At 37.9% G+C, this 21,454-nt stretch overlaps 1 protein-coding gene across 3 annotated transcripts in view; it reads left to right on the forward strand.

Moving 5' to 3' along the window:
- LNX2 (ligand of numb-protein X 2) overlaps positions 1-21,454 on the forward strand; it is a 104,773-nt gene that overhangs the window by 49,072 nt on the left and 34,247 nt on the right. For all 3 annotated transcript variants that reach the window (XM_058437729.1, XM_058437728.1, XM_032150578.2), the window contains one exon: positions 20,577-21,083. In XM_058437729.1, coding sequence (XP_058293712.1) covers positions 20,677-21,083 — 407 coding nt within the window. In that variant the 5' untranslated portion in view covers positions 20,577-20,676. The remainder of the gene's footprint in view (positions 1-20,576; positions 21,084-21,454) is intronic.

A 21,454-nucleotide genomic window follows, 5' to 3' on the forward strand; every position in this document is an offset into this window, starting at 1 on the left:
CCATAGTTGTATGCATTTATCAAAAGCTTAATTAATGTAGACTTAGGATTTGCACATTTTACTTGGTGTGGTGGTACATGCCTGTAATCCCAGCTACTTGGGAGGCTGAAGTAGGATGATTGCTTGAGTCCTGGGCAACATGGCGAAATGCAGTCTTAAAAAAAAAAAGTTCTACACTTTTTTTTTTTTGTATTTAAATTCCACCTCAAAAGCCAAATGTAAACAAATAGGGAACTTCAGCTGATATGCATACTGTCATATTTAGAAGTGTACTGACTTCTGCATTTACTTTGAATATCATGAAGTTGATAAAACAGGGAAGGATGAGGAGATATGTGACAAAGCACATATAGTTAAATCTTAATAGTAGACTTGTAAAGTACAAGTGTTTTCCCTGAAAATGTTGAACTTTTCAGTGTGTTTGAAAATGTTCATAGTAATTGTTGGGAAGGTCAGGTGCAGTGGTTCAACATGCCTGTAATCCTAGCTTCTTGGGAAGCTGAGGTGGGAGGATCGCTTGAGCCCAGGAGTTCAAGACTACAGTGAGCTGTGATTATGGCACTACATTCCACCCTAGATGACAGAACTGAGACCCTGTCTCTAAAAATAAAAATTTTAAAACATTTTTGGGAAAATATTAATAATGGAACTTTCCATTGTCTGTTCATGCATGATATATTATTTTACAAACTTTATTTTGTTCCTCTTTGCTTCAGTGATATTTATGAGCTTATGGCTGAGAATTTTTGAGAACTTAACTATACTGTTAATTACACCAAATCATAGCCTTATTTGAGGAGTTAGAATTTAGAGTAGAATTTAGAGCATTGTAGTTTATTAATGCAGTTGTCTGTCTTTGGGGCTGTCATCAGTTTTCTCAGCAATGTCTGCAGATAGGGTGTTATAAATCATGTGGCTTCTGTGGAATTGCATCACATATTGCTTATATAATGCCTTTCTTATTTTTTCTTTAATGATGGGGAAGAGGGAGGGAACAGTAAAAATTTCTTAATTTCAGGTACTGCTGAAAGTGGACTTTGGAATTAGATGGACCAGAGTTTGAATCCCATTCCAATCACTGATAGCCTAGTTGTTTTTAATCCCTTGGATCCCCATTTTCCTCATCTATAAAATGGTAATGGTGATGGTAACTACTTCACAGGGTTTGTTGGAAAGATTAAATGAAATACTGCTTGTAAAGCAATCAGTATAATGTCCAGCATGTAATAATAGTGAATAAATAGTGAATAAATTGAGCATGTAATAATAGTGAATAAATTGAGCTATGAAGGAATAAATCACTGGAAATGGACTTTATAAGACTCTTCCAGGTTGTTCCAGGTTGTTCTTCCAGGAGTATCAAGTGAAGCAGTCAAGTAATATGGTTAAAGGAAGATAAGCCATACATCAGGCTTATCATTGTTAAGCCACTTCAGTCTTTGTGATTCTGGGGAAGTTGACTTGATGCCTTGTTGCAGAAGTGACCCAGGTCTGGCCCATTAAAGCATCACATGTCCCTGGCTACCGTGATTGGTTCAGCATAGGTACGTGACCAAGCCAGCCATTAGAAATAGGAAGATGTAATTCTGGGGCATTTGTTGGTAATATTGTGGAAGCAGAACAAGGGGTCTGACACTGTGCCTGTAAAACTGCTGGGAACTAGCTGCCACATGAAGCCTGAGAATGAACCCAATCTAGAGGAAGCAGAGTTGGGAGAAAGCCCGGAGTCAGTAACACCAATCTTATTTTCCACTTAAGCCACTTTCAGTCAGGTTTTCCATCATTTGCAGGTGAAAGAATTCTACACACAGTTGCTTACCCAGTATCTTATATATTAATGTTTCTTACAGATTACTTACTGAGTCATTCTACAGTTATGTTTCTGTACCATATATATTTTGTTTGTATAGTGGCTAATCTACTGGTTAGATTTTATGTTCTTTGAGGAAGCGACTTACTCCTGATATGCATGCTTTTCGTCCCCATTGGAATATCTATACCCATGTTGTCTGGTACAAGATACTAGCCTTTTGTTGGCATTGGGTTTGAAATGTGGCTAGTCCCAACTGAAATGTGTTGTAAGTATAAAATGTATACTGTTTTTGAAATGTAAAATTTCAAAAACCTAATATGACAAAAGAATGTGAAATTTCTCGATCATTTTGTGTCATTGGCTAGTAAATGTCTTTGTACTGGACTAAGCTCTGTGAGCTCTCCAGAGTAACCCTATCCTCCGGTGCAGTGCCTGGCATGCAGCAGATAACCAACATGTATTTGTTGAATGAGTCATGAATTTTCTGGTACATAACTGATGTGCCTGTTAGTTATGTGCCATGCTGGTTAACTGATAGGGGAAAACAAGATAAAGTGGTTTTAAAAAATGTATCATTCTTTACTCTTAGGTTTTCTTCATCTAGGCTGTTTCCATGGAAACAGCAACCAAAAGATTTTCAGGATTGGCGTAATCCTCTTTGGGTGATATTTGCTGCCATTGTTAACCAAGACCCACAAGTTTAAATATGTAGATGCATGTTTCTTGAGTTTGAGATCCAAAGTGTAAAAGTTTGATTTGAGAGAAAGTTGCTAAATATTTACCTTTTTGGGGTGCCTTTGAAATTCTTCCCTTCCATTAACATAATCTGCAGGAAAGTAAAAGAGTTGCCAAAGTACAGGTGCTATTCTATTCTTACAAGATACCTTTGTTGTTGTTTTACTTTATATTGTCTATTCCTAACTTACTTCCTAATTATAGCTTTGGATTACTAATTGACCTTTACCTGGTTAGAACATAAGTACATTGTCTGTAACATAAGTGAATTTCTTTTACTAGAATCGTAAGTTCAGATTGCAATGAGGATACTAGTAGATAAGGAAAGAGGCAGTTATATCCCAGATTGTTCAAACCACCTAGAGCCATTGGCAAGAAAAACCAAGTGGGATTCCAGATCTTGAGGCACTAATTTACAAAGTAGTGGTCAGTGGCCTTAGAAGACAGTGTTGTTCCAATGAGCAAACAAAGTCTCCTTTTGGTATCTGCATGTTAAAGCCCTAGGACAAAAGCTTCAAGCTTGGTTAAAACATTTCTGTATAGACCCTTTTATATACAAAGGTTGCATTCAAAGCACTGTACAAATTTTGTGCCCCATGACAAATATAAATGAATATTTTCCAAGAATCTTTGCGAGAGATTGATGGGCAGCTCAAAAATTGAGATGCTATTCAGTTTTATGTTCATTCAAATTGATTTTGATATCTGAACACAGAAGCATATAATTGTTTGAATTCTGTGAATATAAAAAGTAGTGTCAATTTTGAAGCCTCCATTTTATTACAGTAAAAATTAAAAATGAAAATACAAAATTGTGGAAAATTTTTTGTGAGACTAAGAAATGAGGTCCGTCTAGCATTTTGGCCCCCATATAGATGGCAATACATGTTTTCTTCTGGAGAGTTAACAGTAGAGGGTAACTTCCCCTTGGATCTGTCATTCACTTGTTTATGTAAACATATATATGTATATATGTACATGTATGTGTATGTATATACCGTATATGTATAGGTATGTATATATTTTGGTTTGTGCAGCCTGCTCATATTTACTATACTTTAAGTACTAGGTACAGTATATACTTTAAAATTATAGCTCTGGAATCAGACTGCCTGATTTGAATCATGTTTCCATCCCTCACTAGCTTTAGGTCTTGGGCCTTACTCTCAGTTTCCTCATCTGAAAAATGAGGAGGAATGTGAGAATAGTATCCAACTCAGGGTTATCTTGAGGATTCAATCTGTTAATTCTCCATCCCAGTTGATACTATGCCTGATATAAAGTAAGTTCTAAATAAATGTTAGCTATTATCATTCCCTCTCCAAATCTATTCCTTTTACATGTCAAAATTGACCCCATGGGTTAATCCCTGTTATACTTAGACTGTGTATGATTTTGTGACATCGGTCTCATCCCCTTTTGTTTAATAACAAAAATCCTAATATTCTGTCCTTGTCTTGTGTTCTTGTTTTTTCACTTCTAATTTTAGTGGCCTACATCTCAACCTTTTTCTAGCTGCACTGTTCTTCTTTAGATAATTGGACTTTGATGTTTCAGCCAGATGTGGGCTGTAGGTGTTGATCATGTCTTTTTTTTTTTTTTTAAACAATGCTGAGACCCTTACCCACTCCTATCCCTAAGTGATGTGCTGTAATGAGCTGGAAGAAGCTTTCTAGATTGTTTAGCACAGTGCCCCAGTTTTTCAAAGCAGAAGGTTAGGGCCTGAGGCTGCAACTCCTGCTGATGATGGACATTTGTTATAAATTGAAAGACATTTTATTTCTCAACAGTACAGTTTATAAAGTAAAATAGTAAATGGATTATTAAATTTTGGCTTTTTGGAGATACCAGGAAATTCTTATATTTATGAGAAACTACTTTTGAATTGTAAGGAATATAGGGATATTTTGATAGGAAATATGAAGAAAGTTCCCTTATAATTCTCTTTTCTTTGATATGTCTATGCTGGTTATGGTATGCTAACACCTTTTCTTACCCTCTTGCTTCTTTCTCTCTTTTAAAACTTTTGTATCCTAAAATGTTGCTCAAATCCATTCCTCCTTTGACTGTTCATAGTCATTACCTTAGTTCAAACTCTCATTACCAGTCATCTTGGCCACTGCAGTAACTTTCTGTTTTACCCCCCTTCATTATTGCCATAACTCCGCTGCCAGAGTTAACTACCCAGACGCATGGATCTAGTCACAGCATTTAACTCAGGAACCCTTGCTTTCTCTCTGTACCTAGTACAGCTCTCAGACTCTCTTTTCTGTCCATCCACCCCATTACATGCATATACCCACATAGAGTGCATCAACTGTTCCTGAAATATCAATTTTTAAAGCTGTTGTTCCTTGTTCCCCATAACTGTCCATTGAGAGTCCTCGTATTGTTTCTGAGCCAGTGTACTTCTCCAAGAAACTTTTCCCAGTTATTGCAATAGAAATTACTCTTTTCCCTTTGTACTTGCATAACACTTTGTTTCTTTTATTCTACTTGACCCAGATATCCTTATATTGAATGTCTGCATCTCCTATATGTCATAGCAGGACTTATAAACTGCTGTGTTTCTCAAAATATTGAGTGCCATTTTTATTGTGAAATTAGGAAGATATGGTTTCAATGAAGTTGGTCAGCCACAAAAGGACAGATTGATTTCTGATAAGGATAGGCCTTAGAGGTTTTTCCCTCTAGTAGTAATCTAATGATAAAGAAGTTTATGATTGAGACTAGAGAAAACAGGGAGGCTAACAGAAGCCTAATTTTTTTGAGGGGAAAATGCCTACTTAGGAATGGAAGGCAACCTTCAGAGAAGTACTCTCTATTAGACACTTATGCAGGTGGGTTAAACTTTACAGAGACATTTTTCTGTATGTTATGACATTGAGAGTAGACTGAGGCTTTCTCTTTGTTAAGTTGGCTCTGTTCAATTTTATTTCCTTGGCAGTGTCTTGAGTCATTCCTTTAATGTTTAGCTTTGTCTCTTGTCATGTACAAATGTCCTTAGATAAAGGTATATTTTCATAAATTATATGCAGATCACTTGATTGAGATTTTCTTACAGATTTTGTGAAAGATTTTATTTGGAAAGATTTTGTTTGGAAAAGGTGGGCAAGAGTAAAGAATGTAATATTGAAACAGGAAGGAAAGAATGAAGAAAAAGAGCAACAGTTAAGAAAATAAAAAAATAAAATTCGTGAAATGGAATTGGTCTAGGGCTCGCCGTATGTGTATGTTTAACATACATCTCCGTGGGATCCTTTCCTGTTCACCATCTTTTCTGTTATAATATGTTTTAGAAATAATGGTGATTGGCTTTGTTAAAAACAAGGTTTATAATAAATGATGAATCTGTAAACAATTGTAATTTAATACTGTATATTTGTTTACATCTCACTCAACTGTGAATGGTGCCATGTACAGTTTGTGTGTATATGTTTTGATGGATTTTAACTTTTTATAGTTTGTATATGTTTTATGGTAATAAATGACAAAATGTGCATATATTTTATGCATTTTTGACATACCTTTTTCTTAATTTTTTCAGTATCTCTAGGCTATACTGTTCATCTGTGAGTTTTTTCAAATTGTCACAGATCTCCAAATAATTTTCTAATAAATTCATTGAAAAAAATCCACATATGAGTGAGCCCATGCAGTTCAAGCCTGTATTGTTCAAGGGTCAGCTGTACATGCAAAAGATGGTTGAGCACCATAGATACTTGTGTTTAATACCCTGCACTGAGGCCACCTACTTGTTCCTTTTCTGAGCCTCAGTGTTGGCTTCCTCTTAGCATATGGTTCCTAATAAGTTTGAGTATCTGAATACTCAGCCTACAGCAGATTAGCAGCAACAACTCTAAGTATGTTGTTGGGGGCCAGGGAGAAAAGAGGATGAAGTAACAAGTGACAAATACCATTAGGGGAGGTGGCAGATAAACTAAAAAGTAGAAGATACTATCCAGGTACGAGAGACAGACTAACAAATATTGGAAACAGATTTGAATGGTTTAGATGAATGGTTTGAAGTGACAGCTGGCTAGAACACAGGGTTTTCGGGTTTACAGGTGGACATAGAGACAGATATGATAGAATCTTAGTTATTTGTTAAGAGATCACCTTTTGTGATGAGGAAGTGAAACTAGAGGCAATTAGAAGATAATCAGGAAGTAGCAGGAACCTGAATTAGAGCAGAGGTAGTAGGATTAAGAATTCTAGAGACAAAATTGGTAGGATTCGTAAGGCAGGTAAAAGTTGAGGACTCATTTTTCATTCATATTCCCTTTCCTCAGGTTTTATTATTAATCACATACTCATGTCAGGCATGGAGGTATAGAGATGAATAACTAAGACTTGGTTTCTGCCTTTTAATGGCTGTTCAGTTGGTAGGGAAGACACATGCAAACAAGTGATTGCAAACCACTGCAGTGAAGTGCATGATAACTGTGATAAGTGGCGGTGGAAGGGACATAGTGAGAGCTTGTGTTTGGGTGGATTGGATAGAGCTTCATAGCAGAGTGTTTGCTTGAGCTGGCCACTAAATGGATGGGGGTTCTGCAGATACCCAAGGTAGGAAAGGACATTCCAGGCAGGGAAGAGGATGCTGTGGTCAGGAAGTTGTAAATAATTTCGTGTGGCCAAAGCACAGATATGTGGAATTGTGTCAGAAAGTGAAACTAGAGTTGGATCTGGGAAGGTTTGAGTGCAAGGTTGAATAATTTGGCTTTAATTTTGTAGAAGCAGTTGGGGACTACAGAAGAGTATTCAGGCAGGGAGAATAGTATCATGGCTTTTTGGATACTAGTGTTGTGACAGAAGGTAGGACAGAAAAAAGACTGGAAAACCTTCTGTGTTTGCTAAAAGAGTAGGTGCAACAAATAACTGAGAGTGTTGGTGGGAATGGAAGAAAGAGGAGGCCACATTCTGGAGGTGGAATCAAGGGGAACTTGGTGCCTAGGTATGGAAAATGAGGCAGGGAGTGAGAAAGAGAAACAGGGGAGGATCCTCTGGTTCTAATTATGGGATACTGGGAATATAGACACGCCGTGAGGAAGCGGATCATTTAGAGGGGAATAAAGACCTAGTTTTTGAACACAAGTGTGAGGCAGATTAACAACTGGGGGAAAAATAAAGTTAGATCTATTCTCATACTGCATACTAACCAGAATAAAGTGATAATAAATTTTATTATACAAATGAACTATACGAATGAAGAAAATAGAGGCAAATCTTTATCTCATTATGAAGAAGAAGATAAGAGCGGTGGAAGAACTCTCAAAGGGAAAAATGAGTATATTCAATTACATGAAAATTGACAGCATCTTTATGCTGGTAGACAACTAAAAGGCAAACAGGAGGCTTGAGAGAGGTGATTATAATAATGTGATAAAGGGTTGCTGTCTTAATGTGTTGAGTTCAAATCAATTGATAAGAAAAAAACAGTACAGTTCAATAAGAAAAATCTGGGGCTAAGGTTATAAACAGACACTTCACAAGATAACTAAGGATAATAATCATATGTTTAATTTAGCTGGACTAAAAAAGATGCAAATTAAAAGAACAATGGAATATTTTCAACTATAAAATTTATAAATATTAAAAGAAAATTGACTAGGCTTGGAACAATTTTGAAAAAGTTAGCATATTTATACATTGCTAGTAGGAGTCCAAATTTTGCTCACCATTTTGGAGGGCAGTTTTGTAATGTAAATCAGAAGTCTTCTTTTCACTTTGGTTCAACAGTTTGACTTTTTTGGGGTTTGTCTAAAGGAAGTAATTGGACAGCTGTTACGAAAGAGTGATAGATAGGATGAGAACCAGAACAAGAATGGTATAATTTCAGCCAGCAGGCTGGGCTTGGTGGCTCACACCTGTAATCCCAGCACTTTGGGAGGCAGAGGCGGGCAGATCGCTTGAGGTCAGGAGTTTGAAACCAGCCTGACCAACAAGGTGAAACCTTGTCCCTACTTTAAAAAAAAAAAACAAAACCGGGTGTGGTGGTGGGTGCCTGTAATCCCAGCTACACAGGAGGCTGAGGCAGGAGAATCGCTTGAACCTGGGAGGCGGAGGTTGCAGTGAGCCAAGATTGCACCATTGCACTCCAGCCTGGGCAACAAGAGTGAAACTTCATCTCAAAAAAAAAAAAAAAAAAGTTTCAGCCAGCAAAGAGTTTCAAGGAGACAGACGTTAGTGATATTGAAGAAAGATAAAGTAGTATGCGGGTCTGAGACATGCCATTAGGTTTAGCAGTTAGACATTCATAACCACAGTGAAACTAGTCTCAGTGGCTGATGGAGGTAGAAGCCCTTTTAGGTAAGGAGTTGACAACTGCAGCATGGTATTTTTCAAAACTATTGGAGGTGAAATGGAGGTGAGGGAAAGGGTAACCATTGTAGAAGAATGATTTGTTTTTATTTTTAAAGTTGATAAGACATGAATATTTTTGTACGTGATGGGGAGAAAGTTAGAGATTGGAGGAAGATGAGATAAATGACAAAGGCTTCCAAAGGGATGAACCCAGGTGGAGGAGAAACTAGCTTTTAGAAAGGAGAGGGAGAGATAGGGCAAAAGAAGAAAGGATGTAGACAGATGCAAATCATAAACCTGTAAACATGGGGGTGAAAAATGTTTTGTTAATGGGGTGGAATGCTATCACCTCTGATTGTCTCACTTCCTACCAAAATACAAGATTTCCCCTTTTCATTTAGCATATTTTCTCAAAAGAATTGTCTATACTCTTAACTCCTCCCTTCCAATTCTCACTTGAACTCATTCCAGGAGGCTTCTGCCGTCTCCACCAAAACTCTTATCAAGGTCACCAATGAATTCATGCTGCTAAATCCAGTGCTTAATTCTCAGTCCTAATCTTATTTTACTTGCTTACAGGATTTGACACAGTTGATTATTTCTTCCTCCTTGGAACACTTTTCTTTATCTGCTTTCTCCATACAATACTCTCTTAATTTTCTTCCAGTCACAGTGGCCACTGCTCCTCTGCCTGGTCCTCTTCATCCCCCAGAAAGGTGCCAAGGCGGAGTCCTGAATCAGCCCTTCTCTTTGCTGCTTACACTCATCTACACTCTTTTAGTGATCTTTTCCAATCTGATGGCTTTCCATACCATCTTTACACCAGTGTTTCCTAATTTATATCATCTTCCCAGTCGTTGTCTTTGAACTGGACTTGTGTGTGCAACTGTCTATTCAGTGTCTCTTCTTAGAAATCTAACAGGCAGTCCAAATTTTACATATTCCAGCTTCAGCATACCCATTAAACCTGCTCTCTTACAGACTTCTGCATCTCAGTTATGCTAACCCCATCTTTCTGGTTGCTCAGATAAAAAATCTTGGTGTCATCCTTGACTTCTCCCCCTCCCATCAGCCCATAAACACATTTTATTAATCAGCAAACCATATTGGTTCTACCTTCAGAATATATCTAAAATTGAGTAATTTCTCTCTATGTCAACTATATTCATCATGTTTAATCTACCATCATCTGTGGCTCAGAATATTTCAGTAGGCTTTTAATTGCTTCTGCCTTTGACCCCTTCAGATTATTTTCAACATAGCAGCCAGTGATCTGTTAAAATCTGACTCAGAGTAAAAACCAAAGTTTTTAAGGCCCTACAAGATTTAGTTAGCCCAGTAACCATTCTGATGTCTTGTCTTCTCTGAACTTTCCTCATTTTATCTATGCTGGCCTCCTTACTGTTCATTGAACACACCAGGGACATTCTCGCCTCAGGGCCATTGTACTTATTGTTTTCATTTGCCTGTAACAGACATTTTTACACCAGATACCTGCATGGCTTTCTAGTTACTTCTTTTTGGTTTTAAATTCAGATGCCGCCTTTTCAGTGAGTTCTTCCTTGATCACGCTGTTTAAAATAGCTGTCCTCCCAGTACTCTGACTTCCCTGCCGTGCTTTCCTTTGCTTTGTAAAACCTTTCAGCATCTAAAATACTGCATTTTATTTCTTCTTGTATGTTGTCTATCCTCCACCCTCTCCCCCATCCCACCCACATGTTAACTTCACAAGGGCAGAGATTTTTGTGTGTTCAGTGCTCAACTCCTAACCCTGAAACAGTAGTGTCTGGCACATAGGAGATTCTCAATAAATCCTAGATGGACGGACAGGAGAAAGAATGGGAGGTCAGGTTTGAGGTTAGGGAAAAGAATAATTAGTTTGCTTTTCAATATAGTTGGTTTGTGAAAGTTCATTCCCTAGTGGAGATGTCAGAAAGGCAGGTAATAGCAACTTAACATGTGAAACCTGGGATTTTGTTTGAATCCGTTTTGGAAACACAGGAAACTAATATAATTGGAGGTGCATTGTTGATCATCCTAGTGGCTTCATATAGTACAGCCTCTTTATAGTTCTGGCTTTACAGTGCAAATATTTTATTAATATTTGAATCATGTAACATTATGCATTTGTATTTTGCAGGGATATTTGATATATTTGAATCTGTAATGAATTACAATGTATTTTCTTTCTTTTAAGTTTTCTCAGTGTTAGAACTGTAACTTAAGTAAATTAGAAGACATTGTGTCAGCACATGGGAATCATTCTGTGTAAACATCAAAGCCAACAAGGCTCTGGTCCCTGCCCCTGAGGCCATTGTCTATTTAGTCTGGCCTTGAGAAAGCACAAATATGACTCTTCAAGGTCTGACCCAAAGTTGTTCTTAATCTGATGGTATATATATGTGTGTGTTCATATATATAGACACATACACACATTTATGTGTACATATACATATACACATATGCCATCTATGCCGCTAACATTTACCTGTGCTTGCCTTTAAAATGTACATGTGTACATTTACACATGTGTATATGTGTACATATATGTGTATATGTGTACATATATATGTGCACACACATATATATACATACATATATACATACACACATATAGTATATCTATATACACACTTTATAATACATATATAAAGTTATAAGTAGAGCAAATTGAACATCCTAAATATACTTTTTAAATTATTGGTGTCACTGATTAGCTTTGAAAGCTACAGCATTTAAATTTCTTATATCTTGTTCTTAGTTAAGATAATGAAGCCTGGGAATCTTTATTAGTAATATCACCATGATATTATTTTAGTTCTATTTCCTTTACCTTATTGTATAGGTTGATCACAGAATAGCAGTATCCACCTGATTCTTTTGCATTTATTGGAGAAAATAGGACTGAAAAGTTTCTTCTTCTGTAGCTTTAGATATTTTTAATGAAAAAGTATAAGATTGGCTCTGGGGCAAAATCTGCTATCTAAAACCACCTATTTACTAACATCTGGGTTAGTACTAAAGCCATCTATGCCGCTAACATTTACCTGTGCTTGCCTTTAAAAAAAACCGGGCTGGGCATGGTGGCTCACGCTTGTAACCCCAGCGCTTTCGGAGGCCATGGGAGGCCGAGGCGAGCAGATCACTTGAGTTCGGGAGTTCGAGACCAGCCTGACCAACATAGCGAAAACCCGTCTCTACTAAAAATATAAAAATTAGCCAGGCATGGTGGCACGTGCCTGTAATCCCACCTGCTCAGGAGACAGAGGTTGCAGTGAGCAGAGTTTGCAGTGAGCCAAGATTGTGCCACTGCGTTCCAGCCTGGGCGACAGAGTGAGACTCAAAAAATAAATAAATAAGTAATAAAAATAAAAATAAAAATAAAAAGCCAACCATAGATGCAGCAGCATCTCCTAAATAGCACTTTTGGCTAACATGTGAAACCTGGCTAACATGGTGAAACCCTGTCTCTACTAAAAATACAAAAAAATTAGCTGGGGGTGGTGGCGGGCACCTACAATCCCGGCTACTGGGGAGGCTGAGGCAGGAGAATGGCATGAACCTGGGAGGCGGAGCTTGCAGTGAGCCGAGATCACGCCACTGAAAAAAAAAAAAAAAAAAAAAAAAAAAAATTTCCTCAACTCAGCTGGCTGGTAAAGAATGCTGTTGATGAAGAAAGCCCACGTGTTGGAGGTGCTGGAGAAGTCTTTCTTGTTGGAGCAAAGTTCTTTCCACAGCAGTCTTATTGGCAGAGGTTCATCTAGATGTTACTGGAAAGGTTTAGCATGATATTTAATATATTTCCATTTTGAGGTAATTTTATGTAAATTCTGTTTCCAAATTAAGGTAACATGATTTAGAGTAACCTTTGAAAGTATAACTTTAGTATAACTGTCTCACTGTAGGAATTAGGTAACCCAGTTTGGTTTTTGCCTTCATCACTTTGCACTAAAAAAACCTTTTTCATCATGGTTTAGGAGAATTTCAAAATTAGGAGAACTAAAGGTGAAGGGCATTTAAAATTTAAAATTTTCTTTTAGCCACAATTTGACCTCCCTTATATAGAATATTTAAAAGATCAAAGTTATCAAAAAAATAAAAATGAACAAATACTGAGACAAAAAGGTAAATATACCAATAAGTGTTTTATTATATGTAAACAGATACAGAATCGTGTTTTAGAGCTAAATTCAAACTCCCTCTGTGTGTGTATGTGATTAATTACTTTTTAAGCAAAGCCAATAGATTATAGTTGTAGCCAGTAGTTTATAGAATAAAATTTATGTGAAGCTCCCATATGATATGATAAATATTTCTATGCAGCTAAATATCCAGATATGCTTCTTCCAGTAGGAAGAGGCTCTGGGGAAAGAACTTTATTTCAGGAAAGACAGACTCCTATAGCAAGGCTCAATCAAGCATTTTTCCGTTTTTAGTTTTTGCTTTTCCAAAAGGATTGTTGGTTATTGACCGTACTTCTTGTGAAAGAAAGGTTTTAGAACTCTTCGATTCTGTTTGTCAGTCATTTACCCCCTTTTCTTTCATCGAATCCACAGGGTCAAAACTGTTTTCACAATGCTTTTCTCACTCTTTTTTGCACAAGTGTCTAGTAGAATTTTCCATACCTCACATGTGAGCTCATGACAGATTAAAAACAGAAACATATATGAGACTCCAGATTAACAAACATGTAAAATAATATATTTCTTCTTACTATGTTTTTTATTTTGAAAAAAGTTATTTTCCATAAAAATGTTAATCTACTGGGTTTGTTTTTTTCTTAACATGGATATTTGAATTTTCATTACTAACATAATGAATACAGACAGATAAAAGCTGTTTGGGAGCTTCAGTAATTTTTTAATTAAACTTTTTATTTTGTGATAATTGTAGATTCATATACAGTTGTAAGAAGAAATAATACAGAGAGATCCCATGTACACCCTTTATCCAGTTTCCCCCAATAGTAGCATTTTGCAGAACTATAGTACAGTATCATAACCAGGATATTGGCATTCATACAATTTCCATTGTCACATAACCCCTTGTGTTGCCCTATTATTTGCCCCTAACCCTTCTTGATCCTTGGCAACCACTAATCCATTTCTATAATTTTGTCATTTCAAGAATGTTATATGCATGGAACAATACAGTATGCAGCTTTTTAGCATTGGCTTTTTTCACTCATAATTTTCTGGAGATTCATAGAGGTTGTTGTATATATTAATAGTTCATTCCTTTTTATTGCTGAGTAAAATTCTGTGGTATAGATGTGCCACAGTTTGTTTACCCATTCATCAGTGGAAGTACATCTGAGTTGTTTTGTAGTTTCTGGCTACTAAAAATAAAAGTTGCTAGAAACATTCGTGCACAAGTTTTTGTGTGAATGTAAGTTTTCACCTCTCTGGATTAAATGCTTAAAGGTATAGTTGCTGGATTATATGGCAGTTGCATGAATTTTTTAAGGAAACTGCCAAACTTGCCCAGAGTGGATAAAAGGATTCTGAAGTCAAACAAGTTTGACAGCACTGCTTTGTTGTTTTTTTTTTTTTTTTGGTGACACAGTCTCACACTCTTGCCCAGACTGGAGTGCAGTGGTGCCATCTCGGCTCACTGCAAGCTCCGCCTCCAGGCTTCACGCCATTCTCCTGCCTCAGCCTCCCGAGAAGCTGGGACTACAGGCACTTGCCACCATGCCCGGCTAATTTTTTGTATTTTTAGTAGAGATGGGGTTTCACCGTGTTAGCCAGGATGGTCTCGACCTCCTGACCTTGTGATCCACCCGCCTTGGCCTCCCAAAGTGCTGGGATTACAGGCGTGAGCCACCGCACCTGGCGACAGCACTGCTTTATACAGAAGCAGCTATCAAAGCTGATATGTGACATATACAATGAGAGAATTTTCTTGTGTTGATACCAAGTAAGCAAACTTTTTTCCCTTACCCCTTTGAAGATTAAAGGGAGTATTACCTTATTCTTTGTGCATTTGTAAATTAACGGGCTAGGTTCATATGTTGATTCCTTTGAAGTGCCACAAATGCACAATATTTCCTCATATATCAATATAGTTATACATATCAGGACCCTTTTTGCATTTCAGGATCATGTATGAGCCTGAGAACAATCTTTTTTAAATGCCTAGTATGTCCTAAGAAGTGGGAATACAAAAGATTAAAAAGACTATTTTTACCCTCAAAGAGGGGGGGAGGCAGATGAGCAAACATGCACTGTGGGAATTGCTGAAGGGAAAATATGTGTAAAGGGCAGCAGGAGCAGAAGGGAAGGGGGGCAGCGCTCAAGAGTAGGAGGAGGCAGAATCTGAGCTGAAGCTAAGGAATGAGGAGGATGGGCCAGGGGGACTTGAGTGGTAGGGTATTCTTAGACTCCTGGTACCGATGACTTAAGGGAACCACAGATGCTTCCTGTCTAACCTTCGGTGGTAACTCTTAGCTCATCGTCTTTTTCCCTGGGCTGGATCTCTTAGGTTAGGGCCAGTGAAGACCCTTTAAATCTGAGTTAGGAGTAACATCAGGAGAAATGAACTGAATAATACATAGTTTTGGAGTATGCAAACTGATGGTGGAAAACCATAGTTCTTTCTGAGAGTCTTTGTGCATATTCTTATCCCTTAAACCAGGAAGATCAAGCGTGTTAATCTTAACTCGAATTAGGTAGTAAACTCCCTTCCTATTGCACTGGCTATTTTTCAAGATATTATTTTAAATGTGTTGTAATAATCCCACCCAAGCTAACAGCTTCCTTCTCTTTACTATTCCAGCAATACTGTTAAATAGATTATACAGTTAGAAAAGATGCACATTATGCTACATTTTATCTTTATATTTTAGGAAATGTTTGAGACTATTATTTATTTAACTTGTACTTTAGTATTTCACACTGCTCACAGATACATAATATCTGAACTCAAACATATATGAACATGGGCATAGCCTCCTGTATACACAGATGTAGTTTTGTTCACCTAAACTTGCTGAGAGAAAGCATTATTGTCCCCCAGTTGGTCATTCAACATTTATTGAGCTCCTCCCCTGTGGGAGGCTCCCTCTTAGAGCTGATAGTTCAGTGAGGGACCCCAGTGTGAGAGTAGTGTAAGGCAGTACAGCCAACTTGCACACAAAGCAGAAAGAGAAAGATCTGCCTGAGCTGGGAGAAGAGGGGTGGGATTGGGGCTTAGAGAAGTGAGGTCAGGATGCCTTTCTCCTTACAAAACTCATGCTCTAAAGCTTTCATGGAATATCTTTCCTATTATGTTATTTTAAAGCCAGAAGGAATGGGTTTATCTTCTTTCTTACTAAGTAACTATATGCTATATGGCTTTGCACAAATAATAAAATCTGTCTGAATATTTGATTCTCTATTTTTAATAATAGATAGCACTTACATCGCACCTATGATTTGCCAGATACAGCAATATATATGTGTATGTGTATATATATACGTATATATATCTGAACTTAGATATTATATAGATATATGTACTGCCTTATATATATACGTATATATGTATATATACGTATATATATAAGTAAGTATATATATATATATATAAGTGTATATATATACACGTATTCTTTATATTGACCCTTTGAGATAGACCACTGTTACTAAATGGGAACATGTTAATTTTCCTCATGAAAAGTTTTTTGATAAAATGAAAATAACTGAAGTTATTTAGAAATTTAGAAAGTAGCTAAAATATAATCATCTTAAATACTTTCTTAGTCATCATGTGGGAGGCTAGAATTGTATTTTTCTTGAGGAAGAGAAAAATTAGAATAAACACTATCACAAAGAGGGGTAAAAAATAAGTGAATATTCTTGCTAATTGGTAATTCTTGCTATTGGGTAGGAAACAAGAATCTGCAGAAATTCTGTATTAAAATACCTAGCCTGAATGCGTCTGTCTGGCTGAGATACAGGATGTTTCTCTCCTTAATCTCGTGTACTTGCACTGATGTGTTAAAAGTTATGATGCTCAAAGGGAGAAGAGCACGAATTATAAAATGCGAGAAATGTTTGCTTTCTTGATGTTGGTATTGATAGGAGTTTAGATTACAGGCTGCTAGTATTATTTTTTATTATTTATTATTTATTTATTTATTTATTATTTTTTTCTTTTTTGAGAGATAGTCTTGCTCTGTTGCCCAGGCTGCAGTGCAGTGGTGCCATCTTGGCTCACTGCAAGCTCCGCCTCCCAGGTTGACGCCATTCTCCCGCCTCAGCCTCCTGAGTAGCTGGGACTACAGGCGCCCGCCACCACGCCTGGCTGATTTAAAAATATAGTAGAGACAGGGTTTTACTGTGTTAGCCAGGATGGTCTCAATCTCCTGACCTCGTGATCCACCCGCCTCAGCCTCCCAAAGTGCTGGGATTACAGGTGTGAGCCACCGTGCCTCGCCCGTTTTTTTTTTTTTTTCTTTTTCTGAGACCGAGTCTCACCCTGTCACCCAGGCTGGAGTGCAGTGGCATGATCTCTGCTCACTGCAACCTCTGCCGCCTCCTAGGCTCAAGCTATTCTCCTGCCTCAGCCTCCTAAGTAGTTGGGACTACAGCCACCCACCACCATGGCCGGCTAATTTTTATATTTTTAGTAGCAATGGGGTTTCACCATGTTGGCCAGCCTAGTCTCAAACTCTTGACCTCAGTTGATCTACCCGCCTCGGCCTCCCAAAGTGCTGAGATTACAGACGTGAGCCACTGTGCCCAGCCTTGCTAGTATTATTTTATTAGTTCTTAAAAACACAATTTATCTGAGGCCAACTGTCCTGCCTGAATCCTATGCCACCACCTCCTAATTTTTGACAGTTGTTAAATCTGTTAAAACATTAATGTTGTTTTTCTTTTAAATTTTTTATTTATTTAGAGACAGGGTCTTGCTTTGTTGCCCAGGCTGGAGTGCAGTGGTGCAATCTTGGCTCACTACAGCCTCAAAATCCTGGGCTCAAGCAGTCCTCCTGCCTCAGCCTCCCAATTAACTGGGACTACAGGCATGCACCACCACGACTGGCTAATTTTCTTATTTTTTGTAGAGACAGCGTCTCACCATGTTGCCAGGCTGGCCTCAAACTCCTGGGCTCAAGGGATTGTCCCACTTCAGCCTCCTGAGTAGCTGGGACTGCAGGCACATGCCACCATGCTCAGCTAATTTTTTTTTTTTTTTTCTGTAGAGACAGGGTCCTACCATATTGCCCAGGCTAGTCTCAAATTCCTGACTCAAGCAGTCGTCCCACCTCAGCCTCCCAAAGTGCTAGCATTACAGCAGTGAGCCTCTGCACCTGGCCTACTTTAATTTGTTTTTCCAATAAATACTTTAAATAAATAAGCAAATACATATATGTGATTGGAGAATTTTGTTATTGAAATAGAAATGCTAGTAGCCTCGACATGGTATCCTACTCTTAAGGTTCTTGTGGCAGGCATGCTAAGTTCTAGAATTCCCCTCCCCTGAGTGTGTTTTCTTTGCTGCACAATTTTACCTGCTTCATATTCCCTGAATGTGCTGTGTACCCTCAAGCCCCTGCAACTTAGCTGATGCTTTTTTTCACCCAAGGTGCCCTTGTCCATTTTTTCTCTCTGGCTGATACTTCTGTCACAACTCAGCAGTCCCATTTTTTTTTTCCCTTTTGAAAGTATTTCCGGCCACAAAGCCAGAGTTAGATGCCATTTCTTTTCATGTCTCTCCATATTCACATAACACCCTGTGCATAACTTTCTTAGAGTACTTAGTAAATTGAATTTTAATAATGGGTTTTAACTGTCCTCTCCCTACCTCTTCTGTCTCGATGTTCAATGTTTGGTACATTCTAGAGGTTCTTCTTATGTGAATATTTACAGAAGAAGAAATACAGAGCTGCTGCCTTTGGAGTTGAATATTTAATCCCTGATCCTTCAGCAGTAGAAAGATGGAAACGGATGAGGGGAGCATTCCTGGCTAGGCTCGCACTACCCTGGAGGAGGCTGTTCTAAGAGTTATATTGGAGGGCCGGGCATGGTGGCTTACACCTGTAATCCCAGCGCTTTGGGAGGCCAAGGCGAGTGGATCACCTGAGGTGAGCAGTTTGAGACCCACCTGGCCAATATGGTGAAACCCCGTCTCTACTAAAAATACAAAAATTAGCCAGGCGTGATGGCGGGCATCTGTAATCCCAGCTGCCCGAGAGGCTGAGGCAGGAGAATCACTTGAACCTGGGAGGCAGAGGTTGCAGTGAGCCAAGTACGCCACTGTACTCCAGCCTGGGCAACAGATCAAACTTAAAAAAAAAGTGATATTGGAGAGGACGCGCGCGCACACACACACACACACACACACACACACACACACACACACACACACTGCTGCTCTGATAAGCAAGCCCAAATCGAAGTATGGAATACTATGAGGTGAAATTGAAATGTATAACATATCTTAGCTGTTTAATTGAATTTCGGCAGGTTTTTTTCTTTTAGTGGAATAAAATAGTATTGTACTTTGCAGCGTTTGCGCTGTTATTTATATATGCTATGCAGATGTATCTTTCTATAATCTGTGTTACATATGGAGAGAGTATTCAAATCATACATATTTTGAAATTCATTTTTCCCATAGTGCTGAGCAAAGGTCATTTTTTATTATTATTATGCTTTAATTTCCAGGATACGTGTGCAGAACATGCAGGTTTATTACATTAGGTATACATGTGCCATGGTGGTTTGCTGCACCCATCAACCCGTCATCTACATTAGGTATTACTCCTAATGCTATCCCTCCCCTAGCCTCCCATCCCCTGACAGGCCCTAGTGTGTGATGTTCCCCTCCCTGTGTCCATTTCTTCTCATTGTTCAACTTCCACTTATGAGTGAGAACATGTGGTGTTTGGTTTTCTGTTCCTGTGTTAGTTGATTCTGAATTATCCTTGAGACTACATTTCAAAGACACAATCTTTGATGTTGTACTGTAAATGCATAAAATCAATCAGAAGCAAAGAAGCATGTCTAAGATGACATGCAAATGTATTATATACCTCAAACAGCATTACTATTAGCACAATTAATTGGCTTTAAAACTACCATTGAACAGTGACATATTTGGGGTTTCAGTCAGTAAAACAAATAGATTTTTTCTTATGTCACACTGTATAATATATGGTGTCTTTACCTTTCTTCAGAAGTTGTTTTTTTAATCAAGAACTTGACAGTGGGGGCCAGGCACGGTGGCTCACACCTGTAATCCTAGCACTTTGGGAGGGCCGACTGCTTGAGTCCAGGAGTTCAAGACCACCCTGGGCTTTCCACCATGGAAACCCTGTCTCTACAAAAAAATACAAAAAATTAGCAGGGCATGGTGGCGTGCACCTGTAGTCCCAGCTACTCAGGAGGCTGAGATGGGAGAGTCACTTGAGCCTGGGAGGCAGAGGTTGCAATGAGCTGAGATTGCACCACTGCACTCCAGCCTGGGTGACAGAGCAAGACCCTGACTCAAAAAGCAAATAAATAAAAAAATCAAATGAGACAATTAAAAATTATAATAAAAAAGAACTTAGAAGTGTAAGTCATTCTTCTTAGCCAACTAGAAAATTAATTTCATTTTTTATGACTAATTTATTACCTGATTGAACCTTTAATTTTTTACTAAAAAAGCTAACCGGTAATATTACATTGATACTTTTAACCTATCTTGATTGATATTAATTACCTTTTTTAATGTGTTTGTTTTGCTCATCTAGAAAAACACACCTTGACTTTAGTCAGATACATCACTGTCTGTTAAAGGAAACCAAACCTGAAGTGGAAGTCTAACACATGAGGATACAGAATTGATTCAAAATGGGAACAACAAGTGATGAGATGTTGTCTGTGGAACAGACCTCCTCCTCTTCTCTAAACCCTCTGTGTTTTGAATGTGGCCAACAGCACTGGACAAGAGAAAACCACTTATACAATTACCAGAATGAAGTGGATGATGACCTAGTCTGCCATATTTGCCTTCAGCCTCTGCTGCAGCCACTAGACACACCCTGTGGACATACATTCTGCTACAAGTGCCTCAGAAACTTTTTACAAGAGAAAGATTTCTGTCCGTTGGACCGGAAAAGACTTAATTTTAAGTTGTGCAAGAAGTCTAGTATTCTAGTTCATAAACTCCTAGACAAATTATTAGTTTTATGTCCATTTTCTTCAGTGTGCAAAGACGTAATGCAACGCTGTGATCTGGAGGCACATCTCAAAAACAGGTAAGCAAAAAATATAAAAGAAGTAACTCCAGATTTTAGAAAAAGGTGGTTCAAATTAACATAAAAACTTGATGAAAACAAAACAAACCAGAGCACTAGTAAGTAAATGGGCAAATCAAGTACAGAAGAGATACAATAAATAAGTTGCATGGAACAGTATTTAACATTATTTATCAAAAACATGAATACAAAAACTACAGTGAGGAAGTACTGTTTTATACCTGTTAATACTTCTGCTGCTGTAATATGAAACTGATATATTCAAATGGATGACAGGATATTATGATAGATTCTTTCTATAAGGCAATTTGGCAGTTTGTTTTTAAAAACTATATAAATGTAAATCTCCTTTTATCTAGTTTATTATCCTA

Source organism: Hylobates moloch, unplaced genomic scaffold, assembly GCF_009828535.3.
Source record: "Hylobates moloch isolate HMO894 unplaced genomic scaffold, HMol_V3 SCAFFOLD_4, whole genome shotgun sequence".
NCBI lineage: Eukaryota > Metazoa > Chordata > Mammalia > Primates > Hylobatidae > Hylobates > Hylobates moloch.